The sequence below is a fragment of the Helianthus annuus genome, chromosome 16, assembly GCF_002127325.2.
Source record: "Helianthus annuus cultivar XRQ/B chromosome 16, HanXRQr2.0-SUNRISE, whole genome shotgun sequence".
In the NCBI taxonomy this organism is placed as follows: domain Eukaryota; kingdom Viridiplantae; phylum Streptophyta; class Magnoliopsida; order Asterales; family Asteraceae; genus Helianthus; species Helianthus annuus.
Genome location: NC_035448.2, coordinates 127714487 through 127737756, shown reverse-complemented (window position 1 = coordinate 127737756; position 23270 = coordinate 127714487). Strand labels below are relative to the sequence as shown.

Here is a 23270-nt window from a genome sequence, read left to right as displayed (position 1 = left end):
TCAAATTTATCATAGTAGCGGTTGATTACTTCACAAAATGGGTAGAGGCGAACCCGCTCGCCTCAACCACTGCTATGATAACAAGGAAATTCATTTGGGAACACATCATCTGCCGTTTCAGTCTACCAATGTGCATCGTTACCGATAACGGCACCAACTTTGCTGCCGATGAATTTCAAAAATGGCTTGAAGAACTACACATTGAACACATATTCTCATCTGTGGTGCATCCGCAAGGGAATGGCCAGGTTGAGAGTATCAACAAAAGTCTAGTCGAAGGCATCAAAGCAAGGTTGGGAACAGCCAGGCGTGGCTGGGTCGATGAACTCCCAAGCATCTTATGGGCTCACCGCACAAGCCCAAAAACAAGCAACGGGGAGACACCCTTCAGCCTGATCTATGGCTCAGAAGCAGTGATCCCCGCGGAAGTAGGCATCCCTTCACCCAGAATGTTGGCCATTGAAAAGATAGACAACAGTATGGAACGCAGGATTGACTTGGACCTCTTGGAAGAAAGGCGTGAAAACGCTGCCATCAACGAGGCCAAGTACAAATCCAAACTTGAAAAGTACTACAACTCACGCGTCCGCGTTTGTACTTTCAACCCGGGAGACTACGTCCTCCGCGACAACGAAGCATCTAATGCTGAGCACCCAGGAAAACTTGCCCCCAACTGGGAAGGACCCTACCTCATCAATGAGGTCTTGGGCAAAGGCTCGTATAAGTTACAAACGTTAGAAGGCGAACCTATCGCACGTACATGGAATGCACAACAGCTTAGACGCTGTTACATGTAAGCCATGTTTTTACATTTTCATGTAACCTATCGGGCCGCAGGCCATTTGCAAATAAATAAACGAGCAATTCAATGCAATATTGTTTGTTACTACTATTACAAATGCGTGTTCCACTTTGCGGTATCCGCAAAAACAGATTGGCAAAATCTTCATTCGCGATACCCACACAAAGTGCTAACCACACACAAATATTGTAATAGGCCAGCAAAAGGCAGAATATTAAGTGTCTATCCGGCTGGATAGACAAGTTTTTACAAAACTTACACAATTCCTAAAACCTAACAAGGCGCACAAGGGAATTGACGCATATTCATACGACAACGGTATAGAGTATACACCAATCCCATTCACAATGGGTAGAGTTCCGGATAAGTTTTTACAAAACTTACACAATTCCTAAAACCTAACAAGGCGCACAAGGGAATTGACGCATACTCATACGACAACGGTATGGAGTATACTCAACCCCATTCACAATGGGTAGAGTTCCAGACAAGTTTTTACAAAACTTACACAATTCCTAAACCCTAATAAGACAAACAATGGAATTGACGCATACTCATACGACAACGGTATGGAGTATACTCAACCCCATTCACAATGGGTAGAGTCCCGCATACACACGTTCAATCATGCAAGAAGTAAAAACACTTATACAAATTGCACAACAAACTTTATATTCAAAAAATTCGTGCACCCACGCGGTGCATAATGGATTTACATAAAGTTTTCAACATATACAAAAGGGAAACAAAAAAGGGGCACACGCCCAACCTAAGTCCTATTTTGTACCACTGGTACCCGCGCCATCTTGGCCGCCAGCAGCGGGATTTTCCTCTTCTGCGTCGGCATATAGCATCCGCAACCGGTCTACATAATCCGCGGCCTCTAAACATTCGTCCAGCTTCTCCACACAAGAGAGAGACGTATCATAAAAGGAGGCAACGGCCGCATCAAGAAGCGCTTCGGTGTCCACATCACGGAACCCGGACCGTTGGTCAGTATAGCCGCCTTTGGACATGATGTTTATATGACCGATACAGCGGCTATAACCAGCTTTGAAACCAGCGTCACGAGCACGCTGCTTGATCAAGTCTATGCCAGTTGCGGTCTCAGGCGCATCCATGATAGCTTGAACAATCTGCAACAAAAGAACAGTAAGATTCACATGCTAATCCGAGTAAATACAAAGGCACGGGATACTTACATGTGCACTACCGTGACTCCGCATCCATTCACGGTCAGCCTCAAGCTGGTTGAACGAAGAGGTCAAGGCATTTCTGGCCTCGACAGCCGCGTTTGCCCGCTCTTCCGCTACAGTCACGCGGGCCGTGAGGTCCGCAACCTTGACCTCCTGGGTCTGAACCTCGGCCTTTCAAAAGCAAGAAACAATTTACACGAAATTAGTAAACATTCTCAAAGGGCAGGAGGAAAAATAAAACAGGAGAAACAAATCATACCTGAAGGTTGCCAACAACCCGATCCAAACGGGTGTGCTCAGCATCCGCCTCTTGAAGAGCCTTCGAAGAGCGGCTTTCCATCTCTTTGGCCTCTTCAAGGGCCTTTGCAGCAAGAGCCCCCGCTTCTTTGGCCTCTTCAAGCGCCTTTACAGCCCGGGCCTCCGCCTGTTGGGCTTTAATCGCAATCACCTCGGCCGCAGCCTTCTCTTTACCCAAAGCAGCATTCGCTGCCTTGGCATTCGTCAGCTCCTGACGAACACGAAACAGTGTTTCATTCACCTTGGCCCAAGATTCTTTCCATGACTTACGCTCACTAGAAAGAGTTTCTCGCCAACTTGAGCGCTCCTCAGAAAGTAACTTGGCAAGAGTACGAACCTGTTTTAGCTCAGCAGTTGCAGCCCACTCTGCGGTCTGTTTCTGCTTCTCAAAAGCAGCTCTATCCCTTTCAAGCTGCTCCGCACCCGCACGAGCAACCTTCACCAACTCTTCCGCTTCGACCTGCAAGTGAGCAGCTTCCTCCTCCCTGCGGCCTAACACCTTGTAGTCTTCCAGAATGGCGTTCGCCACTATGGAACTTCCCACTAGCATGGTAGAAAGTTGATTGATGCGCAGCTCGCGGGGTGCGGCACGGGCACGTTCAGCTTCAAATGGGGTGCCCAGACCACCCAGAATTTCCTTACATGCTGAAGGATCATTAGAAATATCATCCCCCTGCAAAACAGTCCAGGCAGGTCGATGATAACACGTACTCCGATCCGGGGTGTACGTACAGTAGTAATATTTCAACTCAGACTCTCCAGGCTGAATTGGAGGTCCTTCATAACCCGCACCCCCGGACGCGGAACCAGAAACCTTCTCAGCACTGGGAGACTTCTGCGATCCAGCCCCAGATTTTTGTGGTCCAACATCAGAAAACCTCAAGTCCAATCCTTCACCATCATTTGGACTGATTAGGTTGTTGGAGGAATCCACAGTATCAAAAATCTGGGACACAGTCTTCTTCACCGTTTTCTCCACCTGCACGGTGGGATCAGGAACCACCTTAACAGAAGGTGCCGCAGGCTCCTTTGGTACCCCCGCATCCGCAGCTGTGGTATGCGAGGGAGACAAAGGAGCATCAAAGAAAGAAAATCCTGCATCTTGGGGTTCTGCAATACAAACAAGGCAATAACTATTAATAAACAAGTTGTGCTTACAAAACACTTGCAAAAGTTATACTTACCAGCAGCGACCGCAGACTTCTTTTGCGTCGGCGCAGCCCTTTTAGACTGCAACTTCCGACGTTTCAATTCACCACCACTAGCAGCTGTCTGCTCCGGTTCCCTCTTTTTACCGGCAACAGTGGAACCCGCAGCGGTCCCACCCACAGCCGCACCACTACCTGGAACACCCAAACCCTCAAGGGTATCAGATACTACCACGTAATCGGTATATCTGCGGTAACAAGAACGATAGGTACCTGCGGCCTGTGACACCAAGGGAGGGGCGGCAGAACCCTCAGTCTTCTCCTTACCGCGACCCCGCGCGGTTTTCTTCACTTGTTTCTTCTCCACGTGTTTCTTGGGGATACGCTTTTCAAACTTCCCCAAATCCCCAAGAATACCTGCATTGAAACAATCAAGCAAACAAGTTACAAAGGTGATCTTTGAAAACAAGAGCAACTTAGAAAATACCTGGGCCTTCTGGCACGGGTGCCTTCAACACATCACGGGTAGGAACGCGGAAATTGCCAACAATCTCCAGGTTGAAACCTTCCCGTACCTCACACGGAATTAGCTCAACCTTGCCCTCAAAATCAGGCTCAAACATCCTCCACAGGCCAACCGCATTCACTGATAAAACACATACATTACTAAAAGGATAAAGAAGCAAGGAAAATAATCAAGAGTAACAGGCTTACCACCACTCTTCTCCCGCAGAACGAGCCTTGCCTTCCTATCCGGCCTGCTGAGCATCATCCGCAACACCCACAACTGGTTGTTGTCTAACTTCTTGAGTTCAATAGGCCGCAGCCTAGAGAACCAATCCACAGTCTTCGCGGTGGCAACAGGAATATCCTCATCGGTGACACCCACATTTACGTCCCGGAAAGTCATATGGGCATAGACCGCACAAGCTTTGACATAAAAAAACTTCGTCTTCCACTTTGAGACACCCTTGGGAGGTGTCATCAACTTCAAACTCCCATGTCGTTGATTAAAAGAGAAAAAACCGGTGTTCACCGTTAAATGGTAAAACCGCCGGAAGTTCTCAACCGTAACGTCCAACCCATGGGCACGAAAGGTGTACTCAAAGTTCCTAATCCGGAACATCCCAAATGGACTTAGTTGGGAAATATGGAGATGATAGTACTCTAACACCTCAGCAACGAACACTGTCACCGGCAATCGGAGATTGCCCTCGGTGAAAAAATCAGCCCACAGGGTGATATAGCCGGCCGGAGCATCGGCACCAGTATCACCCTCTTGTGGGTAAGTGCCTTTCTAATCGTCGGCCATCTGAATAGTGGTCATCAGGGTTTTAAAACCACCTGTTGTCCACTTCAATACCGGTAGACCACCACCGACGGCACCACCATCATCATCTTCATCTTCTTCAGCCCCTGCCAGTGACTGCTCAGGGTTTTCACCCTCCACATTGTGTACATTCGACGGTTCAGCCATCACAAATATGGACGTAGGGAAGAACGTGAGTAGAAAAACTCAAACTACCTCACCGGAATTTCAGAAAATCTTATCGGAGAAGACAGAGGAAACTTTTTCTCTCACCGAAATTTTTGAAATTTTGAACAAGTAAGGGGAAACCACGAACGGTTTCCCCTTATATAGTCACCGCAATAAATGCAGCATGGAAATTGAATCATCACGTCCAAAAAAAGAGGGAATTACGCGGCACCACGTGTCAAGCGACGTGTAACGCCCTGCTTTTTCATACTTTCCATAATTAGAAAGCTCACCTTGTAATGCTATTTTTGGAAATCTTGTATTATTGTAGTCGTCTTTTCGTTGTAAAATCCGAGACTTGGATCATAAATAAAATTCGTATTTCTTTAAATTCACCATCTACATATTCATACATGTTCATACGTTCGAATTCATTGTACATCGAATCCTTATTTGTAATTCATACTTATACGATACTTATTCACGATGCATGTCCATGCTTGTCCTTAAATTGTTGATACCTAAAAACCCCTAATAATATGCTTATTTATACAACGGTTAATCATCTAATATGTGACATATACTTGTCACTTACAAACATGTTACATACTTGTACATTACACTTTTTACCTAGTTAAATCATGTTTTATTTCATATTTCACCTTGTTACAAGTTAGGGGAAACATTGTTGCATATTATTACACAACTTAATTAACAAAATTACTCATTATAATGTTTTAAAAAAAATAAAAAAATAAAGAAATATGGCAGCCCCAATTCAGCAAAATTCAGCCCCATATAGTTGGGTTTTGTGGGCTAGTTTCAAGGTGTAACCCCTTCTAAACACTTACAAAGCCCAACCCATTGAAACCCTAATCCTTCCCCCTATAAATATCACTTATAACCAGCCTCCCTACCACTTTTGCAACACTAAAAACTCTCAAAACATCCTCCAAACCGTAGCTGAAAGCAAGGGTTCGAGCAGATTGACACCCCTTCACGAAAATGAGCATAACTCACTCAATTCTTATCCGATTCACTCGATTCTTTTTCCTACTACTTTGTATTGACCTTATCTACGTTTCCATGGGTTTTTCACAGTAAATAAGTCCCTGGAACTCCGGCAAAAAGGCTCCAAAGTCCACTGATTGTTTTTGTTTTCATGAAATCCCTGTTATTTCTTACCAAACTTGAGTCTATCTCATCTCAAACCTATGTCCTAATGCTTACAACACTTTAGTGGTTGGTTAGGCTTAAAAACAAGGTTGAGACACTTAAAAATCAGAGGATTAAACCTCATAAACTTGGTGTTTTGTTTAGGGTTTTTAACCCACAAGTCATGTCAAACTTTGTCTTTGATACATGGGTGATTATGGAACAACTTGGGTTGTCCAAACATACAATCCTCACATGATTTGATGATTTCTCTTAGTTAGTGTGTATATTTCTTATTCTTTATTGTATGTTCATGACCCTCCTTGGTTGTTTTTATATCAAGTGTAGTGGTGAACACATAGAGGTGCCTAAATGGAAGACTTGATCTTCCTACCTCCTACATGATTTCTATGACATTTAGAGGTACCAAAATGAAGATTTTAATCTTCTACCTCATGCTTGAACTATTGGACATATATTATATACCCTAAACATATTATTTGAATAATCGAATCCTTGATGATGAACTAGTGTTCATATGTCGGGGTACTAGATTACATCATCCTAGACTATGATAACTTGTCACGATTCTAATGGAACCTTGTTCCATGAAAACATCTAAACTCCTTCGAGTTTCCTAGTGTCAAGAACAAGCATCATATGTACTAAATGATTATTTTCCATGTTATTCTCATATCTTATTTTTATGTTGTTTTAAACACCGAATCTCGACTCTAAACATACTTGAACTTTAACCCTTATACATTCGGACTCTAAATCTCTACTCGTCAACAATTGGATAATCGGAAAACATATGCAAACCTTGTGAGTATACTCGTATTCCCCTTTTTACTTTTACCACTTTTGGGGTGTAACATGTTTATCTATCAACAAACTTACACATGAACATTCTGCTTAAACACATGAACATTCCTATAACATGCTTGTATACGTGATGGCTTGATGCTTTAAACTTGGATTTATCTTATGTGTTGAATTTATCATTAACTTCGTACGAGCCAAACCGTGACATATGTAGCGCTATAGGATTAACGACCCGCCTCTTTATCTTCGGTTATGTCATGAGCATATTGCGTTTCCTTGGTTTGATATGTTAGACACATACCATATTTAAATGTTCATCTTGAATCACATGCTTGCTATGAGGAATTGTTCAAACTTATCTTTTGCTATGTACGTATCAAACTTGTATACTCGCCTTTGCTTTTGCATTGAACTTTATTTTAACATGTTACAGGTGGATGTTGACGATGCATGGAAGCTAGTAGGATGCTTAGATACACACTTAGAAAGAATTGTATTTGTATTGTATCATTTTATTATTTATGTTGTTGTATTTTGTTTCAAAACCTTGTACTTGATTCTTTAGAAATGAAATGAAATGAAACGATTATTTAAATACTTGTCACAATTATTAGCGTTATGATGTCTCGAGCAATCTTCACACTTCGTCTCATCCCGATGTTTCCGCCATTGGTTGGGGTGTGACACGACGTTTCCGCTGACGGTTATCACGCGCGCGTGACCGCCCACGCGCCTGACAAAAGAGACGTTTACACTCCTGCTACAGTGCATTTAATGACCTCGGGCAGTGCAAATGTCCTTTCATTTCAGCAAATGCCAGAAAATCTCACCAACTTCCACCAACTCACACGTGCGCTCAGCCACGTGTACAACAAAAAGCGACAGGATTATCCAAACACAAGCGGCATACGGTTTCTCTGGTATACCGCACCATAACCCATACCGCATGTTGTTTTTTCACATACCCTATCTTTCCATGGTTATGGGGGTATAAACATGTCCGCACATACCCACGAGCACACGTGGAATATGCGGAGATGACACACACGAGCCCGTACAGGTGTGTCAGATACTCAGAACCAGCGTTGTTCTTTGGACTGAACCGCATCTCAGAAACAGGTAAACCGCATTGCCTTCATTCTCTTCAAGCTTCAAATCCCTCCTGTCCGGTTCACAACCACAGAGGGTGGATAAACAACTTCTTCTACGAGAAGAAGGAAGGGAATGTACGTGCACGCACATCAGCAACCCTGACTCCTGATCCTTCAAGAGCCACATCCAAGCAACACACCCGTTTCAAGCGAGTATGGGGTGACAAAACCGCAGACACTCATGAGTCACTGCGGACACAACCATAGCTTCCGCAAATGGTTGCTACGGAAGAGCCACAACTAAGTCATCACATAGAAGAACGAAGCTACTTCAAGGAAAACTCCTCGGTATTGGAGTGTGAAGGAAGGTGGCTAAGGAAGAGATGCGGACGAGATCCCCAATGATTATACGAGATCTCGTCGAACAACAAGCGACCGAACAACGGTAACAAGTCTGCTTATGACTTTGTTACCCTACTTGTAAGATGGATAGAATAAACAATGGTGGGCATTACCATGCCTATGACCATGTTTATTTGACCATTATCCAGAATCACATTGTTCGACCAAACATGGCCAACAATGACGCAAGTACCCAACATTGTTCACACAACCGTGGCCAACAATGTCAAGCAACGAGGTAACCGCAAAGGACGTGCGGTTACTAGAGAGCTAATTGGAAGATCATGAACACCCCACTAAAGGGATCATCATTAGATGTCCAATTAGGGCAGAAGAACACTCTCTTCTTCATTCACCACCTCAAAGGTTGGTTCGAAGTTTGTGCACACCTTCAACCACCATATCAGAGATTGGTTCGAAGTTTGTGCGTACGCCAGCAAGGTCTCAAGGTTGGTTCGACACACCAACAGGTGGCACCCAACCCGAGGCTGAGAATTTCGCATCAGACGAAACATTCTCACCGGTACGGAAGAGGCATCAAATGACCCTTCCAGACCTCCAGCTTGATTTACAAAGAGCAAAGACCATCCACATGGCCTAGGATCTTCTCCAGACTCCAAACTACCTTCTAAACACCATAGTCCAGTACTCCTCCCACATGCAACTTGCATATGGCAGCAACACTAGACTGGGGGGACTTGAAGGGGAATGGTCCCAGATCTCGCGTCAGCATCGACCGCGAGTGACCACTACCCTTATCAAAACCCCCACTAGCTAACAACCTACTTATGTCCGTGCGGGAACGCATCGACACAGTGGTTGAATCCAATCTGTCCAGTGATGGAGGAGGACTTACCTGGAATATGAGAACGGTATAGCGATGCGGCTGGCACCGCATCTGGTGTATGAAAACGGAAGTATTCACAGCGATGCGGCCCCGCACCACATCCAGTGAACACTTCTATCAATACAGAGAAGCTAGATAACAGCAGCAGTCACCACAGACGACGATGCGGCCTAGCACCGCATCTCGCGTATTTCTTGATCAAAGAGTAAGACGCGGGAACGTCTACGGTTACCACAAACAGCGATGCGGCTTGCACTGCACCCTGTCTACTCATCAAGTGGGACTGACACCACAGAGCAAGTAGCATCAATGGCAGCCGCCTGTCAGGACTACATAAGCAACAGACTGACGTGGCGTCGCCTCCCCGGCCGACATGTCTGACACACCTGCAAGGGTGCAGCATGCCGTCAGTCTATCCATCCACCTCCTCATTCACTCCTCGGCTATAAATACCAACCCCAAACCAGGTTTGAGGTATCTCTTCACAACTCTCTCACTACTACTACTATCATACTTTGCTTCCCAAGCAGACTACTGATTCTCACGCCGGAGAGTGGTAACAAGGAGCACCCCCCCACCTCATCCTCCTTGTTACGAGTCACGGTTTGTTTTCTTGTGCAGGAGATCAACCCACCGGTGACCCAGCCAGCGATCCTCGAGAGGAAGGGATTAACCCTTCTTGACGAGACCAGTGAGTTAACCCTGCCCGGTTAACCATTGTTTCTTCACAACCGTTTGCTATGGTTCTGATCACCGAAACGATTGGAATAGAAGTAGATGTGGTGCGGGGAATACGGTGGCGGGTATCAGCCGTTTGCTGGCCATGAGAAAGTGAAAAGAGTATATAGAGAAGGTGTGTGAGAGAGAGAGAGAGAGTAATGCGATGTTTGCATGGCCGGCCCTGAGGGTGGGCGGGAAGGATCACCGGCTAGGGCCCGGTATTTCGAAGGGCACGTTATTTTAAAAAAAGTTGATATGTATATGTAAAAAAAATAAATTAATAGGGTATACACACACAAACACCAACATAGGCCCACTTACAAAACTATTTTTAAGGTTTAGATTAGTTATTAGCCCATTGTCATTAGGTTTAGACCTCCCAATACCCAATTTCGTTAAGGCCTAAGGGCACGTTTTTTCAAGCTCGAACATGGTACACAAATTCTCAGGACCAGTCCTGTGTGTCTGCAACATGAGATGAGAAGGTGGACATCAGGGTAAAAAGGAAATGAACCTACTTATTTGTAAAAAAAATGTCAGTGTGGCGGCAACATTTGAAATGCACACGTAATTATTAATCGGTGACTCACCATGATACATAGTTTTGTCACATATCAGTATCCAACTTTATGCCTAAGAATGTTATATAGTTTTGTCACATATTACTTTCCAACTTCATAAGCATAAAGTACAAGTTACAATGCCTAAGAATGTTACAAATTTATAACTTTATGCCTAAGAATGTTATATAGTTTTGTCACATATTACTATCCAACTTTATAAGCATAAAGTACAAGTTACAATGCTTAAGAATGTTACAAATTTATAATTTATAATTTATAATATATAATATATAATATATAATGTTACAATGTTACAATCTTTATTCTAAAACAAAATATCTAAAATAACAACTACAAAATAATAATAGAGATATGTTTATATGTTGTTTGACCCTAATTTCATTTTATTGTAGAACTAAGTAAAGTTGGTAACGGTAATTCAACTTTTTGGTGCTCTCACGAACACTTATCCTCAGATACGTCTCTGAGAATTCACATACTTGAAAAAATATGCTATTCCGTTATATTTTGTTATTATTTAAAAAAAATAATTAGTATTGGGTTCAATAAACCTAATTCCAAGTGGGCTAAATTTAAAACCATAAAAAATGATTTGTAAATGGGCCTATATTGAAAGTGGTATGTGTATTACTTAGAAAAAATAACATATACGTATCGGATTTTTTTTAAATTGAATGCCCCTCGAAATCGGGGGTATTGTTCGAAAGTCCTCCCCGCACACCATCAAAGCCTCCCATGCTTATCCTAATCATGTTGAAACTTTTTTATAAACAATATTAAAATTATTATGTGGTTCCTGGTGTAGTTTACCAACTCCTCCATGACCACGTCCACCATATAATCACACTTTATGTGGGTAGTGGGCCTCCATATATTCCATCCGTTAAGTACGTGTTAACTGAATTACAAAAGCTCAAATGCTCCAAGCTTCCATTTTTTCAACTTATTAATCATCTTGCGTCTTTTCTATTATATATTATCTATCTATAATAGTATCAAGCAAACCGATAATTAGTATCAATCAATGTATATAGATAAGAAAATCACATTCAGATGTAAACAAAATAACCAAATTTATCATAATATATAGAGTAAATTACACAAATTATCCTTTAGTTACACCCTAAATTATAAATTTATAATTAGTTGAACATTTATAATTATTAAATAGAAAAATTGTAAATTATATCATATCATTTCATACTATTGTACCTAAAACAATCAACTTTTCTCTTACAAAATAAAATAGTTTTATATTTTCATTTAGAAAATATTAAGTTGTGATACGAGAGATGGAGAGAGTAATATGCTACCAAAACTCTACGAAGAAAAAATATGATAGTAAAAATAAGTATTAAACAAAAAATTTATTCATTCTTTGTATTAAACACTTGCTAAATAATAATAATAATAATAATAATAATAATAATAATAATAATAATAATAATAATAATAATAATAATAATGAGGAAAATTGGTTTTTAATAAACCAACCTTTGTCCCGTTGGTAAATAATAATCTTACCTATGTAATTGGTATAAAATAATCATACCTATCAACATGTTGGTACTCAATGAACTTTCGTTAATTTTTTTTAACTGAAGTTATTTTTTAAGTTTTATTTATTACACAAACAGTCCCTATAGTTGTAATTACTAGTTTTAACTATTCTATAAAACAAAAAAACCTCAAGAACAATTACTAGTTTTAAGTTGTCAACACTTATTTATCGCCACCAAAGTCACAACAAACAAGCACCTACATCTCTTTATTTTGTGGTTCACGGAGCTATTGCCAGAGGAAGGAGGCGCGACGTAGATGACATGGAATGGTGGTGGTTAAGAGGTGGTTGATATTGTTGCAGGTTGGAGGTTTAGCTATTCATGGTGATGATCTTCCCCATATGAACCCTAGATTGGAACCCGCCCCCAAATCGGTCGAAAGAATCAAGAGTGATAGAAATTTGTTTGGGGCTTTTAATCACTGACCAAAACCGAGTAGTTTGATACTTGAAATTCCAATTTGGCGGTCGTACTTGATCCGTCGGAGAACTCCCATGGCGGTGGCGGTGGCGATGGTAGTTGTTTACATCGGAAATCAAAATCGAGGAAAAGGAGGATTTTCGAGTGGTGTCTGTGATAAATCTGGAACTAGTACACATATGTATATATAAAATTTAATTACATGGCCCTTGACGTTTTTTTGTTTTACAAAATAGTTAAAACTAGTAAATTATAACTACAGGGTTGTTTGTGTAATAAATAAAACTTAAAAACTAACTTCAGTTAAAAATAATTAACGGAAGTTCATTAAGAACCAACATGTTGATAGGTATGACTATTGTATACCAATTACGTAGTTAAGATTATTATTTACCAACGGAACAAAGATTGGTTTATTAAAAACTAATTTTCCTAATAATAATAATAATAATAATGATGATAATAATAATAATAATAATTACTAATTAACACGTAAAAGTACCAAAAACAAATACTCAAAAGCACCATCCAAGACCGGTTACCAACGATTGAAATTACCTAATGTGTTGTTTTGACAGTAACTTACCAACCCCCAACCGGGTTGTTGGCAGGTCTAGTTCAACCGGGTTAAACCGGACTTCCACATCCATATATACCCCTTATGTTGCCTTGAATACTCAGGTTAGTAGTTTGACAACTTTCAACCCATCCAACAAACGTAACGCCTTTCCATCTGTTAACCGAAAAAAAACCGGAAATAGGAGCAGAAAATTAATGGCACTTAACGGAGAGACCAAAACCGAGTCAACCAACGGAGAGGCAAAAACCGAGTCGAAGAATGGAGAACAAGTGAGCCGGCATCAAGAGGTTGGCCACAAGAGTCTTTTGCAAAGTGATGCTCTATATCAGGTTTGTTAATCGCGTATCTGTCTAGTCACTTATTGATACAAACATGTTTGTTAATCGCGATGTTTGGAATGAATGAACTGACCCAATTCGAATTTGGTTCTCAATCATTTGGCAGTATATTCTTGAAACAAGTGTGTATCCAAGGGAACCGGAACCCATGAAGGAGCTTAGAGAGGTCACCGCGAAACATCCATGGTATTCGACACCCAACAAAGTATTTAGACTTAAAGATTATCATATTTGTGTCACTTATATCTCTATGTTTGTTGTTTTGAAAATGTTAAAGGAATATTATGACAACATCCGCCGATGAAGGGCAATTTTTGAACATGTTATTAAAGCTAGTGAATGCTAAGAACACCATGGAGATTGGTGTTTTCACCGGTTACTCTCTTCTCGCTACCGCCCTTGCTCTTCCCGATGATGGGAAGGTATTATATCGACTTTGTTTATATGCTCTTAATAAGTCTTTTAGTGGTTCAGACCTCTTACTGGTTCAACACTTAATGGTTGAGTCTGTTTGTTTTTCAAGTAGATGTCTGAATGATTCAAACATTTGCCTATGAATGGTTAAGCATTATACTAAGTATGAATGATTAAGACCTCTTATCTGAATTGACCAGACATTTGTCTCTAAACGGTTAAACATTATAGTGGCTCTTAATGATTTAGACCTCTAACTGGTTTAGCACTTAATAATTCAGACATCTTACTGTTCAGCACTTAATTATTCAAAAGATGCCAAACAGCACCTAAGTTTGAAGGTTATTTGTTATATTTTTACAGATTTTGGCGATGGATATAAACCGAGAAAACTATGAAATGGGACTTCCTATTATAGAGAAGGCTGGAGTTGCACACAAAATCGAGTTTAAAGAAGGCCCTGCCATGCCTATTCTTGATGAGATGATTGCGGATGTAAGATAAAGCTATTCAATTTATATCTTTTTAGCAAGTTATTCATTCATACATAAATGTCTTGTTTCAGGAAAAATATCATGGGACATTCGATTTCATATTTGTTGATGCTGATAAGGATAACTATATCAACTACCACAAACGGTTAATAGATTTGGTTAAGGTAGGTGGGTTGATTGGTTACGACAACACCCTGTGGAATGGCTCGGTGGTTTCCCCACCAGATGCCCCGATGAGAAAGTATGTCAGATATTATAGAGATTTCGTGCTAGAGTTTAACAAAGCATTATCTGCTGATGCAAGGATCGAAATATGCATGCTTCCTGTTGGTGACGGAATTACCCTTTGTCGCCGAATCAAGTGATTTTTACATGTAATTTTCACCAAACGTGGAAGATCGAATATTGTGCGTTAGCCAAACCCTCCCCCCAATTGAATATGTTTTCTTTATAATTTCTTTATTACAATGTTTTAATATAATACTTATAAAATGAATTATGGTGGGGTCCCATTATCGCATATGTCATGAACTTATTATGCCGTCTTTGACATTTTGGAGATTACTTGTCTTTTATTCATTCTTTAAATCATTAATACTACCTCCGTCCCATTAAAAATGTCATATTTTGAATTTTTAAAGTCTTTATTTATAAACTTTGACTTTAATTATATATTTTTTGTGTTATATAAAGCTTGATGTATATTAACCCGATAATAACACTTGTAAAACACATTCAAATCATATAACTTTCATAAAGTATTATCTTTCAGTAACTAGAATTTGAATTTCGAGTTGTCTCTTTGTTGTGTAAAATTGAAAACCGGACAAGTCATTTAAACTTCTTTAAATACTCTTTAAAATTAAATTAAACCATTTAACTATGCAACTTAAATGGTTTGATGATGTATAATAACCAATCAAATAGCTCACACTAGTCAAAATGAGTGAGCATGATGATTTAGGTTTGATGTTTGTTTATGTCCGAAGGTTATGGGCAATCCACAAGTTCGATTTTTTCAAGCTATTTCTAAGGGGAAAAAATTGAACGGCCAACGAATAAAAGCCCAGCGATCGGGGTAACCCGATGGCAAAAGGCGACCCCATATACTGGCGATCATAAACAGTGCTGGGTAGCCCAAGCCCACTATCTCTAGTAACGGGGAAAACACGCCGCCTGAAAATCCACTACGGTAAAACTTGGTTGGGATCAGATTCGAACTTGAGACATGTGGTCTTCAATCCAAATCTTCACTTCCCTTTTAATGCTAGTTGAGCTATAACTCATTGCCATTTATGAGAATTTACACAAATTTACACCCGCACTTGATGGTGTGAGAGAAACCCAAAGAATGTATTATGTTAGTAGCATCTCCATCTCATCTCTATATCATATCCACACAATTTCTATTGCAATCACTTTAGTTGTATTTTATAGATATATTAGCTCGTTCAAAATCTCTTGTTAAGTTAAACACAAAGTCATAAATAATTATAAGTTTATTAATTTTTGTATTAAAGTTTATAAAACACTATTTTTCACTAATTTTTTAAACGATATGTACCCTAATAGAATGGGTCTAACTAGACTATTAGAGGAACACATAACTACTAAAATGAGAATCATCAACGTTTTGATTTGTTCATCAAATAACACTATCATATTTTAGGGGAAATAATTTTTTTTTTAAACTTTAGCCTAAAATCTAATAAATATATGTTGTGAATTTATAAAAATGATGAGGTCTCATTTATAATGAAAGGATTTCTGCAATTATGCTACTTGAGACTGAATCTTGAAATATCATGTCATCATTTATATTTTGAAACATAAAAAAGGGAAAACCCCAAGCAAGGCGCATATTCTTGCTGGTACGCCTCTCTTTTATGACTTCAAAGTCACACCAATACTCAATACTCACACAAATGATAAAAAAAAATATCATAAGTGGTGGATTCAAGATTTTTTTTCATTGGGGTCCATTTTTTGTGTAAGGATTTTTCACAACTAAATATTAAAATTTTTGGGTCGGTTATCGTAGTCGGGTCGAGGTTAGAAAATAATGTAGAAACATTTAGTGGACATGAAACCACTACATTATATGTTGGAAGTTTTATTTTGTAATCAAGTGTTAAATAAAATCGACATTCAATTTATCATTTAAAGAAGCAAATTAGAGGGTCAATGGGTGGTTGTGCTGTTTTAAAACAATAGTTTAATTTTGATGGAAAAAATAAACTAAAAAAAGACATGTAAGACTTAAACTTGAGATCTATTTGTTGGAACAAAAAGGGATTTACCACCACACCATCTTTGTTTTTAATACTATGGGGTTCAATTAATTTATTTTATGAGATCCTTAAAAAATTTAACATACCGATTCTACTATTTTCTAAAAAAAGATTGGGGTCCGTGGACCCCGATCTAGACCATGTGGGTCCGCCCCTGACTATGATTATCTTTTATATTGTAACACCCCAAAAGTGATAAATTATGCATAATTGTTAGAAATTTATTTTTGAATTTATTTAGATAAAGAATGTATTATGATATATGCCTAAGAATGGAAAATGCCTAGAAATAAACAAACACTTAATCTAGAGGGACTAAACTTGACAAGATGGAAGAAACTTGTGTTTAAAATAAACAAAACTCAAAACACACACACTGTGTGCGTGTTTGAGATCGACCAGGCCAAAGAAAAAGGGGTAAACCCTAAATTTCAAGAAAATCTCCAAATCAAAAAGGGAATTGAAGGTTTTTAGGATGCATGTATCAAGATTATCGATCTCCTAAGTGTTCTTCACTATCAAGTAAGTTAAATTTTATGATTTGGTGATGTTGGGTGAATTGGGTGTTGATGAACTCGTGAATCTAAGTGAAGTTAGGATGGATATGTGATAGAAACGCCTTATGAAACTTGAATTATGCTTAGATTTCTGATTGTTAGGTATATTTATGAAAAACCCATTTGTAGTGGTTCTTATGTAGGATGATGATAATGTATTTTATGTTAATTTGATGATGCGTGAGGTGTATGACAATGGATGTTATAGATTATTGATTTTGAATCTGAATTAAAATGAAAGTTATGTGAATAATTAGTAAGAATCATGCTTTAGAAGCTTGTACATAATATTTCATAAATGTGAAACCCGCCAGGTGTTTGATGAAATGCCTAAGAGAACAAATATGTGAAATTGTATGCAAGTTGCGGGTAATTATGTATGAAAAGTGATAATGACATAATTGTTAGCGAACTAAGATGAAAAGTGTGATTTAAGTAGAGATCATATGGGACTTTGATTTGTTAGTATGATGTGTTAGAAGCGTGCATTAGTAGCTTGTATTCTATGCATAAGGTTATGGCACACCAAATACACTTAGTTGATTTTGTAGTTGGGTGATGTGGTTGTATGATATGTGGATTTTTCTAGCAAGCTAAAGTTGGGTACAAGGGTACGTTAAAATTGGTCAATCCTAAATGATGTTGATAGTTGTGGGATTATGAGATGAAAAATATGGAAGGATTTGATTAAGTTGAATGTGCGTATATGATCTTGTGGTGGTATGTGTTTTACTAAGTAAGTTGGGAATGTATGTAATGCCCGTAACATAACCGACTATAATAATGTGGACGCATGAAGTTAGATTGATAGATCACAAGATGGACAGTTGACTTTCTGAAAGTCAACTGTGCATAATTAGTGTGTTAAGCTTTTGTCACAAGTGTTATATTAGAGAAATCATTAAATACATGCTATATCAATATGTGCTAAATGTAACAACATGAAGAATTATGCGGAATGAAAAGATGCGACTTCAAGCTTATATTTTGTATTGATTGTAATTTGACAAATAAAGTATAATGTTGGATATGAATGTAAAATGAATGCAATATTAGAATGTGTGTTTATACTAATGAAATGGTAAGCATGATGACATGAAAGTATAGGATCATGTCAAGATGGGGGGAACATGGAAGGCTACGTAAAGGATATGAGGAAGCATACACGAGACGGGCACTCGAGGTAAGTGAATCTCGATTCACTTTTTAGTAGGTTTAATAAATTTTTAATACTTATGCTTATGAAACATCATGAAAGAACATGTATTAATTAGAAGTAATAAGCTAATAATGCCTCAGTATTGACGAAGGTTGTTATTTAAGCCGAAAGTAAATTGGTGGGTACAAACAGGTCGAATATTAGGTGCATGGGATGTGTAACATAATGTAATTCGTTACGGTTATGACCCCAGGTAAGAATTTTTAGTCATTTATGAAAGGGAAATGTTTTACGGTTAATTAGAAACAAGTTTTAACTATTTCGGATGTGAATTGGGCAAGATAAGATAGTTTTGGTGATTAAAATGGAAGTTGTGCTGGGCACTACCGTAGCTTACGGTAGCCACCGTAAGCTACAGTAGGCACTGAAGGCTTTCTTTCCACCGTAAGGCAGTAGCAAGCCACCGTAATGATTCTGTGGCCACCGTAAGCTACGGTAGCCACCGTAGCTTATGGTGGAGCTGTCACATCCCGCGAAGAAGTAAGCCAAGGCTTACGCGGCCCGCGAGGGACCGTGCTGCAGGCAATTTGTTGGATTTTTGTTGTTCTATACATTGGACTTGTTTAAATGGTGTTCCAAGGTCTCATAACTTATGTTAAGGATTGGTTTTGAATATAAGAGATGTTAAGGGTCGTCGGTTAGTGAGAATGGATTTGTTTTCGTGTTAGTGTAAGAAATTGTATAAGTAAATATGTTTAGGAATCTAGTAGGCACGTAGATCGTTTTGTATATCGCCTATATTATGTTAAGTTGTGAATATGCCATTTCTGCATAAGCGTATGTGTATGAAGTGGTAAGCATGAGCTAGTGTATATAAATTCGTAAATGATTGTTTGTGTGTAGGTAGGGACGTAGACATGTATGAAGTTACGTTTGCATATAGGTGTATGTGATAATAGACGTGAAGTGTGAATGCATGTGTGTATGAATATACGATGCTAAAAATATACGTATGAACGTTATCAAGGCGTCGGAGTACTTATGATTACTAATGATGTGCTTTGAGTTTGGAATGTAATGCAGGCATGAGATTGTCGGATTCATGAAGGAATAAAACCTGGTTTGGATAAAGAGTATTTAAGAAAGCGCTTGGACAATTCCACGTTTACTTCATAGAATGCTTTACGAATTTCTATTATATGGTTTAATGTTGTATGGTGTGTTAACGACTAATGGTTGGGTTGTACGTGGTGTCCACAGGTATCGCTCGGGTTTCCTCTACCACTAGCGAAGTGAAGCAGACATAGATCAAGTTGAGAGCAAGGATTGTACGGGAAAGAAAGGTCACATAGTTTGTTTTAAATTGGTCATGAAGCCTTAATATAATGTAACATTGTGAATCCTCTCTAATGAACGTATTACAATTTGTAATTGAGTCTTCATGTAATTAATATGACTTTCAAAGAACGAAATATTTGGGCTCATATTTTCCGCTGTGTCGTATTTAAGTTCTTACATGTCACACCCCCAAAATCCACACGCGGAGTATCACCGCTTGGAGGCGTGACATGACCAGGATCGAGCCACCAATCATATTGAACAACGTAATTAAGTAAATAAAACCAACCACAATACGATTGGTGACCAAAAGAAAGAAACCAATTTTAAGTTAACAGCGGAAGCATAAAACGTGAAACTAAAACATAAGTTCATAGTTCATAAGTTTAAAGACCAAAACATAAGTTCCATAAGTTCATAAAGTTTAATTGTTAAGCACGGGACGTATCAGTCCATATCCCACAACGACTTCCTCCTCGTGCAAGCTCCATAAGCATCTAACGACCTGTAAGGCATGTAACAACGAGTCAACAAAAAAGTTGAGTGAGTTCACGGTTGGTTGTTTAGTTTTAAGTTATTTCCGAAAACATGGTTTGTCTTTCGTTGGCTTACTTGTCGTGGGGGTTACCCCATAGTTGAAAGTATGATTAACCAGTTCCTTTTTTTATTACCCAAACCATATCCATAATCAGTGGGGGCTTCCCCATGTGAACCATTAGACCGTTACCATATCGACAACTGACGAACAATAGTTGTGCCCTACGTCAATGTCTATAATCATTGACAGTTTGCCATAGTCCATTAGTACACGCCCGTCCGACTGGCACGGTGTGAGGTTTGTTAAACCTAATAGCGCTATTAACTAATGACCCGCTCGCCATTGGCCTCGGCGATTAAGTCGATATAAAATGAGGGACTTCATGATAGAGATTTGTCTAGTAAGTTTTAAGGTTGTTGTCCTACCCAAGGAGGATGAACGTACGTATTCTACCCAAGGAGAATACGCAGAATTAATATTGGCATCCTACCTATGGAGGATGGCGGTACATATCCTACCCAAGGAGGATATGTAGGTTCCATTTTAATTCTTTGACCCGATTAATATTGGCATCCTACCTATGGAGGATGGCGGTACATATCCTACCCAAGGAGGATATGTAGGTTCCGTTTTAATTCTTTAACCCATTCCCAACCACCGGGAATACCATGCCTTAGAAAGTGTGTGAACTCACCTTGGTTTGCTCGGTTAGATTAGTTACTCAAATAATCAGAAATCAAGCACGTCCTAATAAGGTACAAATAACAATCAGTTTCTCATGCATAACACGTATCCTACGTACGGGTTATCTACTCATTACTTCTATCACGTACCATGCAATTCTAATGTCAAGGTACTTTGTTAAGTTATATTATTTTATCCTAAAATAATATAAATATCTCACAAAATAAACAAGTATCCACACAAGCGTTCTATATATTCTAAATATATATTTAACCATTTTACTTGTAAAAATCAACCTCCGATACTTTGTATTTTTGTAACAAAACTCATGGCGTAGTTTATTTTGAAATAACAAGGTTAAAACGTATATGTGAACACTTGTTAGAAAAATAATTTCTAAGTGTTGGAATTTTTAGAAAATTTCGCCAGAGTCTCCTTTGTAAATGGAGGTGTCCATGCTAATAAGCATATCGTTTTCTTTTCCAAACATTATTCAACAATCAACAATCATTCACTAAACAATATTACATTCACCAAGTGTAAAAACAATGCACTCTACGTAGTAACATGAACTTGAGTTTTTCGTAAAAACGCGTAGTAACTTGGTAAGGTATTTAGTGGTCTTAGTTACCTCCCGAAGTGTATTTACTTTTGTGAAAATCTCTTTCTCGGGATTTCTAGATGTTTACAACTTGTAGGTACTTTTTACAAAAATATTTATTTACCAGATCTTCTTGTTCCGAAAATATTTCTACACTTATTTTGTTACTAAAAATAGTGTAGGTTTACTAAAAATCATGATCTTTCAACTGTCATCTTTTCAAACTTGGTTCCTTTAGGAAAATCATTCACAAGTCTTGGATTTACAAGATTACTAGTTCACTTTGTTTGTTATTTTACAAGAAATCATTTTATGTTCAAGTTCGTGTTTAATCTAGTAGGTGATTATTTCATGTAATTCCCTAATCACCTTCTAACTTGTTAAACCATGTTTTCAATCATACTTTAACAAGTTCCATATGATGATCAACATCATATTATCAAGAAATCAACAAGCAAGCATCAACATACACCCAACAACATCATACTAGCAATATTTCATTATGTATCATCTTTATGTAAAGCTTTATCTTCATGTTTCTTGTTTAAACCTTTTAGTGTTCTTGTGATATTCATCATACTACATCTTTTAACTACTCAAAATAGAAGTGAACAAAGGTTAAACAAGGACTTACAACTAGCTCAAAGGCCAGGGAAGAACTCTAGTGAAAAAGATGATGAAAATGATGTGAGGAAAAGCAAGTAAGTGAGCTCCTTAGTGATCCACAAGCTTCAAGCTTCACAAAGCATCTTCTAACACATGAATGGAGCTTGAAATTGGATGAATATGGTGGTGTTAAGGTGGTGATGGGGGCGATTATGGTGAGAGCCGAGAGGGAGATATAGAGAGTGAGGAAGATGGGTGAAGTTGTGTTGAAGATATGATGTGATCTAAGAAGATATGAGCCATGCTTATAATCATCATCCTTCCAATATTTTGTTCACAATATCAAGCAACAAATCAAGTAATATCTAATAAAATATGAGAAGGGATCTAGGAAGTTTGTTGGTGAATTTTGTGGGTCCCATGGACCCTAAGTTCATATGGGGGGGGGGGGGGGGTTAAAATGAAACTTTGAATGGTAAGTTGGAAATTATTAGTTCATGTTCAAGTATAAGATTACATGTATTAGTTAGTAAATATCTAGCGGGTGTTATGGTGTTCGGGGATCACCAATTAAACAATGTTTCTTGCAATATTTTGGTGTCCCGGGTAATGTCCGGTTGTTCAGTTAGATACCGATTCGTTAAAGTGCTAATTTGTTCCGTATAGTGTCTTTTATGTAATTATTTGTAACACTTTTAATTCCCAATACTCAGGAAAGCACACAGAACTATTTAGTCAATTTTCTGCACAAGACTAGTATGTTAATGAGCACATGTAAGTATGACGCAGTAATCAGAAAGCAGTTAAGTAATTCAACACAGTCATCAAGCACTTTAATTAACATTAATAAATCGTACGGATACATGTAATTGTGAGGGTTGTCACATTCTCCCCCTGTTAAGAAAATTTTGTTCCGAAATTTAGCACGTGGTTACTGAGGAAGCTAGTTAAGTTGCGTGGTTTACTGGTTTTCTATGGGTGTCACATCATCCCCCGTTGGTTTGGAATTTCGTCCTGAAATTTAGCACGTGGTTACTGAGGAAGCTAGATAAGTTGCGTGGTTTCCTGGTTTTTCCTGGGGTGTCACATCATCCCCCGTTGGTTTGATATTTCGTCCCGAAATTCTGCAGTAGCTTCAGCCTCA

At 38.8% G+C, this 23270-nt stretch overlaps 1 protein-coding gene and 1 long non-coding RNA gene across 3 annotated transcripts; both read left to right on the top strand.

The window, feature by feature from the left end:
- The first annotated feature begins 13200 nt into the window (after nucleotides 1-13200).
- Nucleotides 13201-14897, top strand: LOC110915463 (caffeoyl-CoA O-methyltransferase 1). The gene is made up of 5 exons (XM_022160167.2): nucleotides 13201-13435; nucleotides 13551-13630; nucleotides 13722-13866; nucleotides 14222-14353; nucleotides 14424-14897. The coding sequence occupies exons 1-5, from the start codon at nucleotides 13301-13303 to the stop codon at nucleotides 14715-14717; spliced, it is 786 nt and encodes a 261-aa protein (XP_022015859.1). The 5' UTR covers nucleotides 13201-13300; the 3' UTR covers nucleotides 14718-14897.
- Nucleotides 14898-17029: 2132 nt separating this feature from the next.
- LOC110916991 lies at nucleotides 17030-19808 on the top strand. 2 transcript variants are annotated; one of them, XR_002580183.2, is made up of 3 exons: nucleotides 17030-17165; nucleotides 18308-18383; nucleotides 19620-19808. It is a non-coding gene; the product is annotated as an uncharacterized LOC110916991 (long non-coding RNA). The 2 variants fall into 2 exon arrangements; XR_004883567.1 differs by having other exon boundaries at nucleotides 18303-18383.
- Nucleotides 19809-23270: the final 3462 nt, after the last annotated feature.

What these genes read in the sequence shown, in the direction of transcription:
- LOC110915463 (XM_022160167.2), top strand. Translation starts at nt 13,301, where the DNA reads ATGGCACTTAACGGAGAGACCAAAACCGAGTCAACCAACGGAGAGGCA. An exon ending in AAAGTGATGCTCTATATCAG is followed by an intron (nt 13,436 to 13,550) that starts GTTTGTTAATCG and finishes ATCATTTGGCAG; the next exon opens with TATATTCTTGAAACAAGTGT. An exon ending in CTCTTCCCGATGATGGGAAG is followed by an intron (nt 13,867 to 14,221) that starts GTATTATATCGA and finishes ATATTTTTACAG; the next exon opens with ATTTTGGCGATGGATATAAA.